Raw genomic sequence first — 12,888 nt, forward strand, 5'->3', positions numbered from 1 at the left:
AAATAATTTGAATGAGGAGGTGAGGACTGAGCAGACAAAGCCTTCTGATACCATGTTGTTCATGGAAGGAAAGACAAGGTGTGGCTGAGAAGAACTGTAGAACCTCTCAGGGCTCAATTAGCTACAGCTATTCTGTAGAACGTGGGAGACATTCTACAGAATGAATGGCTCTGGCATTCACCTCACGGAGACTCACAATGCTGTTCTGAATCCTTGGTAAGATACCCTACACGATCTGTGAGGGTGGACAGATGCTGGAACAGGTTGTCAGTGAGGTTGCGGATGTCCCCTCCCTGGAAGCATTCAAGTCCAGGCTGGATGGGGCTGTGAGCACCCTGGTCTGGTGGGAGGTGTGCCTGCCTGTAGCAGGGGGTTGGAACTGGATGATCTTAAAGGTCCCTTCCAAACCAAACCATACTATCATCCTCTGATCTGAAGCAGAACTCACATCTCGGCAGCTGACCTGAGCCTTCAGTGGCTGGCCATAAAAGAGATGATTTTCAGTACTGAGAGATGCAAAGTGATGCAAGAGAAGAAAAAATAATTCCGTAATACGAGAATAACAGACCATTTTGCACAGACCACTGCACTTGAGGAGTGACATCTTGCAACCCCAGTAGGTGTCTGTAGAACAGTGGCAGCTCAGTGCTCGGCAGCATTCAACAGCACAGTGAACTACATTAATATTTAGGAAAAAAAAAAGCCACCAACATCGAGAGCACAAAAAGCAATTGTGCCGCTTTGTATATCCAGTGCACACCCGTATCTTCAACACTGCACTCTGCGCCCATCCCGCTATCCAGTAGAATTGGAAGAGCTCATAGAAAAGCAACGAACATCCCCCATCTGAGCTGACGCACACTTCACACAGCCACCCGGGAAGCAGCGCAGCGCAGCGCAGCGCAGCGCCGCCTAAGATGGCGGCTCCGCCCGCACCCACAGTGCTCCGCGCGGGGCCGCGCTTCCGGGTACGGGCCCTGGAGGGCGGCGGGCCCGGGGCGGCGTGAAGTGCTGCGTGAAGTGCTGCGGGCGGGCGGAGCGCGAAGTTGGCCGGACCGAATGTGAGCGGCGGAACGGAGGAGCGGGCGGACGGAGGAGCGGGAGGGAGCCGCGCGCTCGGACCATGAGGCTCCGGCTGTGGCTGGTCTCTGCCCTGATGCTGCTCTGGGCGCCGGGCGGGCTGCGGGCGCTGGGGCGGCCGCCGCGAGAGCTGCGCTACGGTAAGGGGCGGGGAGGGAGGAGGTGGGGGGCGCTGCCGCGGGCCTGGGTACGTGTGAGGGAGAGCGGCTGCCCTGCGCTGAGCGGAACGGGGAGGGCCGTGAGGGCAGGGCTGGGGCTGGGGCTGCCGGAGGCCCTGCGGTCCCGCTGCCGCCGGTGTGAAGCGCTGGGCCTCGGTGCGGAGGGAGCGCCGTGCCTCCGCTGTGTGCCCACAGGGTTCCTCGCAGCAGGGGTAGCGCGGGCGGTCCTGTGAACGTTGTCCCTTCGTGGCTCTGTTTGGAGTCGCCACTGCGGAGAGCGTGAAGCTGCTGGAGCTGAAGGTGGCTTCTAGGGAGCTTAACGTGGAGAAAGGCTGTTTTATCTAGCTCCCGTACCTGAGCACTTACTTTGGAATAAACGTGAGAAATAATTCAGATGACTTCTTGGAGACCGGGTCTCTTGTGAAGAAGTTTTAATTTGCGATTGCAGTGGTGGGTGTCCTGCAAGCAGAGTGCACAACCAGATACACATCATGGACTTATATCCCCTATCTGCTGACACTGAGTGTTCCTCCTGTTTCATCCTTGATTGAGTACTCCAGGTTCACCATCTATCCAAAGCTTGCTATCTCCCTCCCATTATCGCTCCATAATTTGTTACCTCCTGACCTCTGCTAGTTTTGTAAATATTTATCTTGTCTGCCCCATCCATTTCCCTAATCTTGACACTGGAGCCTCTTGCTTTCTGCTACGTATCTACCTATCCAAGCTTAGCTGGTATCCTAGCTGGTCGGTGGGATTTTTCAGTTGCAAAAGCACATTTGTCGCTCTCACACTTTCTCTGCTGCCAGGTTCACGTTCTTTGCACGCACATCCCCTACGCAGTTGACAAAGTCTGTTTCTCTTTGTTTCTTCAAGTAAGTGGAATCCATAAAGCAGTTGCCTCATCTCCCACCATGTACCTGCCAGATAAGTTTGTTTCTTCTTATGCAGTTCTGGGTGCGTATGTATGTCTTACAGCCTTTACCTTTGGTAGCTCACTCTCCCCCACTGATATCCCCAAGGGAGGAGAGTACACAAATTAACCTGCCAGACAGTCTCCTCTTACCTCTCAATGTGCACACGTTATTCGTTAACCACAATCAAACCTTACCTTGTATCAAGGGTCCTGAGGTATGTCCCTTTGGTTCAACATTCTATTACTTATGCAAAAGCACTATGTCATCTCCCACATAAAGATGTGGCAGATCTCTGTGATGAGCATGAGCTTCTCCCTGTGGAGAAGCAGAGGCTGCAGTCGCTCGTTGCCCACTCTGGTGTCACCAGGTGGTGACTGCCTTGGGCCCAGCTCCTTGTGTAGATCTTGGATACCTGGCAGGTACCAGCCTGTGCCTCTGTCACTCTCCCACACCTCCAGTTGACTTTTTGTTCAGTGCAGGCCACAGCAGTTAGTCACTGCAGGAAGCAGGTGGGGATAGCACCCAGCAGGGGATGTTCCAGGAAGTGTAGCAAAATGCAACAAATACAGCACATCCCTTTAGCATCATGGTCAGGGGCTTCTTCAGGCAGAGGTCACATCTGGGACCATCAGATGTTACGCCTTCTAAAGAACCCAATTGCTACAAACTTGTGTAACCTTACCTGATTCTTTTGTGTTCCAGGCCTCTCTACCACCATGCCCAGACTATGAGCTCTTCCATTTTATTACGTGATGTGTGGAGGAGAAACTCCTTTCTTCTACTTGCTTCTAAACTGTCACTCTTGGGTTCTGTTGCCAGAATTAGAGGATGTGGAACAATTAGTAATTTTCCCCATACTGTAGTGACTTGCAGACATTTATAATCTGTCACCTTTGTCTTTTTTTTTCTTTTTCTGCAAGTGACAGAAGCTTGGTCTGTGTAATAATTCTTAGCATGAGAAAAAGTTCACGAGTTTACTGGTCTCTGTTCCTTTCATGTATATGCCCTGTATTGGTATGGGTTTTTATTTATGTGAGATGCATGGCATGCTAGAACTGCAGCCAGCATTTGTGATACAGAGATGCCATGGGTTACTAATGATGAAGCACAGTGATGAATGCTTTTTATTTTGGCCTCTCTTTTTGTTGTTTAGTAGTCATTCCAAGACCTTTTCCTTAAGTAGCAGCAACTATGCTGAAGTACTTTGCACAAGTATAGTAAGGCTTTTTTTTCTTGCATTTATCTCACACACTGAATTTCATGAAGCATTTTGTTGTTCTATCACTCAGTAAATTGAATCTGTAAAAGCATTTTGTGAGGGAGCTCATCTAAAATTTTTATAAATCCAGATAGGCTCAGTTAATTGTGTTATGCTTATCCATGCATTTTCTCCTTTCAGAAGGCTAATAAGTTACTGCTAGTTCCATAAAGACTTATGGAGGCTGCTCACTGCTATCTTATTTAGCCACAGGTCTAGTAGTTCTCATTTTGTTGTTGTTATCTGTTTGTCAGGGAAGCAAAAGTCAATGATTTTTTTGGTTCTTTTTTGGTGCAATTCTTTAGCGTTCATTCTTGGTGGTCATCTTTGCAGCTTAGTTGTTTTAGGAGCCCCTTTGATTATTTCTCTGGATTGTTCTTTTGGTGATAGTAATGGCTGTTTCAGATGGTAGCTTTGTTTTTGACAAACTGCTCTTCAAAACCTTTTTGCCTATTTCACTCTGATTTTATGTTCATCTTTTGTTGGAGTTCTGTTTCCCTAACTTTACACACAGCTCAGTTTTCTGAAATGTCATCTTTTCTTTGTAATAAGTTCTTTGTTCTGGTTAACCTGAGGTTGAGTTTTCTAGAGTGAAATAATTCACAGCTCTGACAAGTAGCCTCCTTCATGAAGTTCCAAGGGTTTTTGTTTCATGGCTAAGAGCTTTATTGCTCGTCTCTTTAAAAGCTTATTTATTTCAGCAAGGAAAAAGTATTATTGAGTGAAAACAGAATTTGACAGAATAGAATACGTAGATGAAAAAGACTTGTGTCATTTCCTAGCATTTTTCAGCTGAAAGAATGTTAGGGTGTGGTGCTCCAGCAGTTTAAACTGACCTAAATTGGGACTGCCACAATCCTGCTTTCTGATCCCTTCCTCATTTTTGTAAGTGCATGCGTGGAGCTGAGCTGCCTGGAAGCTGATCGCCATCTTTTGGTAAGGGGCACAGTGTCTCTGTTGGGGTAGCGTGTGCCATTTGCTCCCTGTACTCACTGACAGTGTGACTGCCCTGTGCGTGTGGAATGGGGAGAGATTGTGCACAGGCTGAGGATTGGAGGTAGGAGCGCATCAGCCTCAGTTTGAACTGCTTCCAGTTTGTGTGGAAGCGGTGTTCCTCACAGGGAGTGGAGGAGCAGCGCTGAGCTCTGCTCTGTGTGACTGCAGCAGGGCCCGAGGGAAGGGCATGGAGCTGTGTTGGGGGGCAGCTGGGGGTTAGGGGTGGGTTCTGCACCAGAAGGCATTGGGCATGGACCAGGCTGCACAGGGCTGTGGGCACGGCCCCGAGTGCTGGAGTTCAAGGAGCATCTGGACACTGCTCTCAGACACAGGGTTTGATTTTGGCTGGTCCTGTGTGGAGCTGGAAGTTAGACTCAGTTGTGGGTCCCTGCTGACTTGGGATGTTCTGTGATTTGTACTGGTCAATACAATGGCTTATTATAGTTTTGTCTTTGAAAATTTAATGCCAGCTCTTACTTTTTTTTTTTTCTTTCATTTGTCCTTTATCTCTGAAGATAACCTTTTATAACTATTAAATATTTACGCTGTTTGTTGGAGCTCAGACATGTCTGAATGATAACGGGGCTTAATGTACTTGAAAAGAACAGCACAAATATCCAGCTTCAGTGTTGTTGACTGTTTTGCCATAACTGTATTACTTCAGTCCGTTTTCCATTGCAGCACATTGCCACAGAGTGTTATGTACCTACTCAGGATTGCCTAGAATGTAATCTGCTATATGCAACATCTGACTTAGTCTAACATTTCTCGAGATCTCTAAATATAAGCTAGGCAGGGAGAAATGCAATAGCTGTTGCTGTCTTGGGCAGGCAACATTCTTTGAATTGCTCACTTATGCAATATAGAAAAGATCAATAAGAGATTCTGAGGCAGATAACCTGGCCTTGAGCTGTTTTATCTCAGTACTTCTCAAAGACCGCACACAGCTCAAAATGAATTGCATCAGATAAATAAATGACTGATTAAAATCGTTCAGTAAGGATCTGTGTGACATACATTAGAAGACCATAATTTATGACTTATTGAATAAAAAAAAAAGATGGTGGTGATGATGGATAAACTTAGCTTAGTGATGCAGAAGGCAGCATAAATCATCCACAGTCAATTTTGAATTATCCATCACCCTCAGTGGGACAAGGCACAGAAAGTCCTTAAAGCCAAGAACATATCTGTGTATTGGTACAGGAGGGAAGGGGCTGGAAGTTTACCTTCATGTCAGGAGTGTGCAGTGAGATAATTGCTGACAAAATCCTTATGCAAGGTTCACAGAAACACAGAATCGTAGAATCACTGAAGTTGGAAAAGAGCTACAAGATCATCCAGTCCAACCATCCACCTATCACCAATAGTTCCATATCTCTCAACACAGAATCCAAACGTTCCTTGAACGCCTCCAGGGTCGGTGACTCCACCACCTCCCTGGGCAGCCCGTTCCAGTGCCTCCTTCAGAAAAGTAGTATTTCCTAACGTCCAGCCTCAATCTACCCTGGCGCAGCTTGAAGCCAAAGTTTAATAGAGGTTAAACTTTGTTCTTCTGGGTGGAAGTGTGTGTGTTAGAAAATGGGGCAAGACCTAGATAAGAGGCAAATAATGTAAGTAGTTCCGTGCTCTGTCATTCCATTGGTGTTTCTTATCCTATTTTAATGTTCTGTATAGCAAAGCAGCTATTTTGGTTTGAGCTGGCATAGCAGTTTCACTCCAAAAGCTGAAGTTTGGGGGTGTGCATCACAGTGTACCACACAGAGGAGAATCCGAGAACGTGCAGTCTGAGCAGCAGTGTGTTTGGTGTGTGATTCCAGCCCAGGGTGCTGTGCAATGGTTTTGGTCGTTGCAGGAATTTATAGAGGCAGTGTTTTCCACAGGCAGCATTACAGGCTGTAGTAAACCTGTACAGTTATGGTCTCCTGTCCATTTTGTCTCCCATACAAACAGCAAATGCTTCATGTAGACATAGCCTGTCTTACTGAATATAAATCATTGCTGATTTTTTTGCTGTGTTTTGGTGGATGTTTCTGTAGAGGTACTTAACTGTGGTGGTTTTACCCTGAGGGTCAGCTGAACTGCTGCGTTATTCCTCCTCCTCAAAGGAAGAGGGGCAGAAAATACGGTGGAAAAGGGCTCAAGGGCTGAGATAAGGACAGAGAGATCACCTACCAGTTATTGTCATGGCTAAAACAGACTCAGTACAGTGAGAGTAATATAGTTTATAGCCTGTTACTAACAGGCTTCTCCTGTTCTCCCCCACATGCAAGGGAGTGGGGGCTGTGGTCAGTCATAACGCTTCATCTCTGCTACTCCTCCTCGGTCACTCTCTGCACCCTGTAGGTCCCTCCCACAGGATGCTGTCCTTCCTGAGCTGATCCCACCTGGGCTTCCCATAGGCTGCAGCTCTCCGAGCAATACTCTGGCATGGCTCTGTACCACAGGGCCCACCCTTCAAGGATTGCTTCAGCACGGGGCCCTGCAGGTAGCAGCTCCCCCAGTCCTCCTGCGCCACTACGGGCTGCTCTCAGTGGGCAGCAGCTCCAGCTGGGGGTTTCTCCTGCAGACATACATATCCATGGGCTGCAATCTCCTCTGTGCAACAGCCACTTCCGCGTGTGGAGATCTGCTCTGCTTGGTGCCCATGGGCTGCAAGGAGCCAGCTTGCTCCACTATGTGCTAACACAGGGCACCCCTGTAGCCCCAGAGCCTTGCCTAAAGTACTTCTTGTGGCTTGTCTTCTCTTGTTCATGTGAAGCAGTCAACATTCTAATTTTCAACTGAGAAAAACAATTAAATATGATGGAAGTATAATTCTGCAGACAAGTACTTCAAGTCAGCTAAGAGAAGAACCTCAGCACTAAAATTGTTACAAACTAACTACTGCAAGATTTTTGTTGTGAGAACGTATCCATATCGTTATGTGGCTTTGGTTTACGCATGTAAGCACTATGAGCGACCAGAAGTGGAACGTTGCCTTGCATTCAAGGTTGCTCTTCGTAGTATTTTTTTCTTTTCTCCCACAGTTAAAAACTGACAGCTGAGTAGTGCTGTTCGTGGCTGATAGCAGCAGTGACTCATCCCAATTTCACTCTTCTGCTCTGGGTTAACATGCTCAGTGTGGGGATTTCCTGCAGTCCTCTGGACACCGGTGGTTCTGATTATCTTCCTGATGCTTGCCATTCCTGCAGATGTATGTGACTGTACTGTTTGTCTGCCTGCAACTTCTCCACTTTTCAGCTCGTATTTGTGTGGTTCATGTCCTAATCTCTTGCCTTGCCTTGCCTTCCTGTGCTGCTTTTAGTATTGTCCTTTTTTTCTCCTTGAAACCTGCATTAACCTACACAGGTACATGGCCTAGGGGCTGAGAGGGGAAGGAGGCTCTGTTCTGCAGGGAGGCACCTGTGGCAGCCTCCCACTCAGTTTTGATCTGCAATTAACGAGATGTTGAGCAAGTTTTTAGTATCCTCTGCATTCCCTGCCTTCCTTTTTTATCTTACAGATTTTTGCTGAAACTGTCAAGCTCTGCCCCTCAGTGCTATGATATGCCTTCAGTTTTTGGAAGGCCACATCCGAGCGAGTGCAAAGTAATGTCCAAAAGGAAAAGTGCAGTCAGAGAGGAGGGGACTAATCTCACCACGGTAGCCCACACAGTAATTAATCTCTGCTTGGAATCAGTTCCACTCTTTTTTTTTAGTATTTATTTATTTGGGAAACATCAGGGTTTTGTGGTTTGCAAGCTCAGTAGTGAGACTGACAGTTTCTGGAGAGCCGGATAAATGAGAAGACTGCATCTTGTGACTTGGCTCTTCTTGTCAGCAGGACATATGAAAGCATGTGATTTAGGGTTTTTTGAGCATCATGTGCTGTTCTGGTTCAAGACAAGACAGTTGTATTGTCCTGTTTCACTTTGAATGTGAGATTGTTAGTTCAGGGGGCTTTCTTATCTTCATAATGTCAATATTTGATCAGGTATTGCTTTTTTTTTCCTCCAGAAAGTACTGTCTGCTTGCACATGGAGAAATCAAACAGAAAATCCTCTTGTTCCTACCTGGCCTCAATTTACGAGGTGTGTAGTGAAGGAGAAAATTTCCAAGGTTGGCAGTTTGTGAGGTTACATATAGAAGCCACTTGAGGGGGGGAAGGAGGGATTCAGCTGTGTTCAAAATAACCAGAAGTAGCAGCATAATAATCTGTGCGGTGTCTGACAAATAAAATCTGCACTCTTAAAGAAAAATACTGCCCTGAAATTGATGAATGTTTCCCTGTACAGAAAAGCATAGGAGTAGTATAAGGGTACAGCTGTATGAGCAAGTTTTTTCCTGAGATGAGCTAAAGGTTGTTTTGGAGACTTCTAGCTCTTCCACTTCTGAAAGTGTCCTGTGAATAAGGTAGTTAAAACTGCAGGAAAGGCAGATCAGTTTTCTTCACTGGAGAGGCAGTAAATCTGCTGCCTGCCTTACACAGCCCTCAGGCTGGGAGGTAAGTGCACCTGGAGGCTTTGTCTGGCTGCATGGTGACTAAGTTCAGGCACTCCTTTCTGATGTGGTTTAGCAATTTTGTTAGAGTTAGGGACGGCTCAAAAACTTGCCTTTTGGAATGCTCAGCATTAGCACTGCTGATGTGGCTGGCTAGTCTTATTGATGAGTTTGTCTAGAAATGTGTTTGAACAGTCAGAGCCTTTATTGTGCAATGTTTTATAAGCAGGCTGACACCTATTGAGTTCTTGAACCTGTTTCTCTCACAAGTTCTTCTTATGTATACTCACTGAGCAAATCAGCAGTTGTTTTGGAGGAAATAAGTAAAATGATTTCTTGAAACCATTAAGAGCATGCATGGGCTCTTTCACATGAAGTGAGAGTGCTTCAGTTCTCTTTGTTTTCTGTCTGGCAGTGGCTCTGTACCAGAGGTACTGGAGGAAGAGGTAACAACGTGTGTAACAAATGACTGTGGAACAGCTTTCCCACAGATGGATCTCATCCTAGAATCACAGAATGGTTGGGCTGGAAGTGACCTTAAAGCTCATCCAGTTCTGACCCCTGCCATGGGCTGGCTGCCCCCCACCAGCTCAGGATGCCCAGAGCCCATTCAACCTGGCCTTAAGCGACTGCGGGAATGGGGCACCCACAGCTCTCTGGACAGCTGTGCCAGGGCCTCACCACCCTCTGGATAAAGACTTGCCTTCTGACATAGGATCATAATCATAGACTCATTGAATGGTCTGGGTTGAAAAGGACCACAATCTAGTTCATTTAGTTCCAGATCATCGAGTTTCAACCCCCTTGCTATGTGCAGGGTCACCAACCAGCAGACCAGGCTGCCCAGAGCCACATCCAGCCTGGCCTTGAATGCCTCCAGGGATGGGGCATCCACAACCTCCTTGGACAACCTGTTCCAGTGTGTCACCACCCTCTGTGTGAAAAACTTCCTCCCAATATCTGACCTAAACCTCCCCTGTCTCAGTTTAAAACCGTTCCCCCTTGTCCTATCGCAACCTACCCTCGTAAACAGCCGTTCCCCCTCCTGTTTATATGCTCCCTTCAAGTACTGGAAGGCCACAATGAGGTCTCCCCAGAGCCTTCTCTTCTCCAAGCTAAACAAGCCCAGTTCCCTCAACCTTTCCCCATAGGAGAGGTGCTCCAGCCCTCTGATCGTCTTAGTGGCCCTCCTCTGGACCTGCTCCAACAGCTCCATGTCCTTCCTTGAGTACTGTGTCCAGTTTTGGGCCCCTCACTGCAAGAAAGACATTGAGGCCCTGGAACGTGTTCAAAGGAGGGCAACAAAGCTGGTGAGGGGTCTGGAACACAGGCCATATGAGGAGAGGCTGAAGGAGCTGGGAATGTTCAGCCTGGAGAAGAGGAGGCTCAGGGGAGACATCATTGCTCTCTATAACTTCCTGAAGGGAGGTTGTTAGTGAGCTGGGGGTCGGCCTCTTCTCTCGTGTCATTAGTGATAGGACCAAGGGGAATGGCTTCAAGCTACGGCAGGGGAGATTCAGGCTGGACATGAGGAAGTATTACTTTTCAGAAAGGGTGGTCAGGCACTGGAATGGACTGCCCAGGGAGGTGGTGGAATCACCGACCCTGGGGGTGTTCAAGGAAAGGCTGGATGTTGTGTTGAGGGACATGGTTTAGTAGGAGCTATTGGGAATAGGTGAACGGTTGGACTGGGTGATCTTTTAGGTCTTTTCCAACCTTGGTGATTCTGTGATTCCATGATTCCTGTGCTGGGGGCTCCAGGCCGGACGCAGTACGCCAGATGGGGCCTCACAGTACGCCAGATGGGGAGTAGAGGGGTACAATCACCTCCCTCTCCCTGTTGGCCGCCCCTTTAATGCAGCCCAGAACACAGTTGGCCTTCTGGGCTGTAAGCGCACACTGCTGGCTCATGTCCAGCTTCTTGTCCACCAGAACCCTTCTCTGCAGGCCGCTCTCAAGGAGCTCTTTCCCCAGTTTGTAGAAATACCTGGGATAAATCAGATCTCTAACATCAGTCTCCCCTCTTCTAGTTTAAAACCATTTCCCCTTGTCTTACTGCTATCTGCCTGTGTAAAAAGTCTGACTGGACATTGCTGCAAGCCCAAGAGCGACTGTTCTAGGTGGGGTGCTGCAGACTTTGTTTACCTCTTCTAAGGTTGGAAAGACTTGGGATTGTATTTTCTGGTCTAGCTTAGGACTGTGAGTTACATCTGAAGTGTCTCTACTCACTTGAATTCATGTGTTTTGATGTGTGAAGAATAGCATCGGATGGCCTAATGAGGAATATGGAGCCCTTCAGCCATTGAATCATTGTCCAGCTGAATCAGAAGAGTTGTTGGTGAGCTGCTCACCGGCTTCTGGGAGTGTTTGGTGCTGGCTGGCAATCAGCTAGAGCTCAGGACCCAGGTGGCACTGAGTGCCACACAAAACATGGACAAGAGCCCTTTTCTTTTTTTCCAGGTTAGGAGATCCAGGTGGTTTAACAGTCACACAGCCAAGTGCTTGTTGTGCTTGCTCCCAGACTGCTGTCTCCAGGCTTGTCATCCCGCCCCACTGCCCCTTCACATCAGATTTATTTCTGCTTTTATTTCTTGTTGGATGGTTGGAGGAATAATAACTGTAATTATTCCTGCAAACTCCTCTGCAGCTCCTTTGGTCACTTTTAATTCCTGGAGGTAAAATTTTTAAATGCTGCTGGATCTCTTATTTCAACTAGAGACATTTTCTGTAATCAGATAACTATCAAGAGAATTTTTTAAGATATTAATTATGTCTTCCAGTTTCAAAATTTGTGTCTTTAGATAAGCTTAACCTCTGCATAAATAATGTAATTCAAAAGAATGCTTATGAAATGGCTGACTTGCCTCATTTACTTGTTGCTTTCAGGGCAATAGATTGAGCATGAGATCATGGGAATTCACTGTTCTGCTTATGAAAGCCAGGGTGGTTGGAGAAAGATGCCATTGGTATTTGAATTGGAAGCAGAATACTAGAAGAGAAACATCTTATTTGAAAAAAATAGGCAGTGGCTTCCAATTCCACTGAAGTGTTGGCCAGCACATTCTTGAGCTCTTTGCTGATGGAGTAGTCTGGTACAATGCCCATTAGCCCATCGTTTGCTTGGAAGAGACTTTCCTGTATTAAGGGGTAGTTTTGGGGCAGTAAACTTAGCCTTGAAATGGGGTGAAGGAAAAGGAAGAACCACAAGTTGTGAGGAGGAGACAAGTCACTGCTGTGGGTTTGCTTTGATTTTGGATTGTCGTCTCTGTCACCGATGTTCTTTCACTGTTTCTTTTGCAAACCTGAGTGCTTTCAGTGTTTTAGGGGTTCCCCTGGCAGGGAAGGTGCGTGGGATGAAGGCTGGCTATCATAAGGTAATGAAAATGAAGATGTAAATGTTAGAGTTTAATGCTGGAGGTAAGGCGTCCCTCTCCAAAAAGAGAAGAATGCAGAAATCTAGGAGGGGATGGAAGGAAAAGAACCACGAGAATGTGGTTTAGGAAAACCTGAGTCAGCTCAGTGCACTGAAGCCCACAGGGAGTGACTCTTGGACCACAGTGGAGATAATGGAGCAGGAATGCCAGTTGGATCATTAAACTCAAATAAAAAATAGTGAGCTCTGGGGTCGTGATGGCTTCTGTCCACAGGCTGCCTACGGATGGGCTCTGTACACCTCTGTGTTTCGTTTAGAATGACACTTCATCTGTTATGTTTAATAAATCATGAGCGTGAATTGGTTTTCACAGTATGAAAATCTTAACAGAAAAACTGGGATTTGTGTGCTATGAATCTATCGATTTCCACATCTGTCTGATACCTGAATTAGCTGACTGATTTATGTCTAGCAGCAGCATGTCTTAGGAGTTAATTACATGTTGCGAGTAAAATGAAAGCAAACATTTAGGAAGAAGGAAATGTTAACAAGTGCATTCTTGTTTTGGTGTCCCAGGAAGTAGGAGTGCCCCGTTTCAGCTGTTACTCTAGCAGAACATGTTACT

General features: G+C 46.8%; 1 protein-coding gene across 2 annotated transcripts in view; it reads left to right on the forward strand.

Annotated features, from left to right (window-relative positions):
• Positions 1–1,108: 1,108 nt before the first annotated feature.
• The window catches only part of ADAM17 (ADAM metallopeptidase domain 17), a 33,568-nt gene continuing 21,788 nt past the window's right edge, over positions 1,109–12,888 (forward strand). The window contains exon 1 of one of the 2 annotated variants that reach the window (XM_042878944.1): positions 1,109–1,220. In XM_042878944.1, coding sequence (XP_042734878.1) covers positions 1,124–1,220 — 97 coding nt within the window. In that variant the 5' untranslated portion in view covers positions 1,109–1,123. The remainder of the gene's footprint in view (positions 1,221–12,888) is intronic. The other variant, XM_042878935.1, reaches the window with a different exon arrangement.

Source organism: Lagopus leucura, unplaced genomic scaffold, assembly GCF_019238085.1.
Source record: "Lagopus leucura isolate 7727_CA_CO unplaced genomic scaffold, USGS_WTPT01 Super-Scaffold_73, whole genome shotgun sequence".
NCBI lineage: Eukaryota > Metazoa > Chordata > Aves > Galliformes > Phasianidae > Lagopus > Lagopus leucura.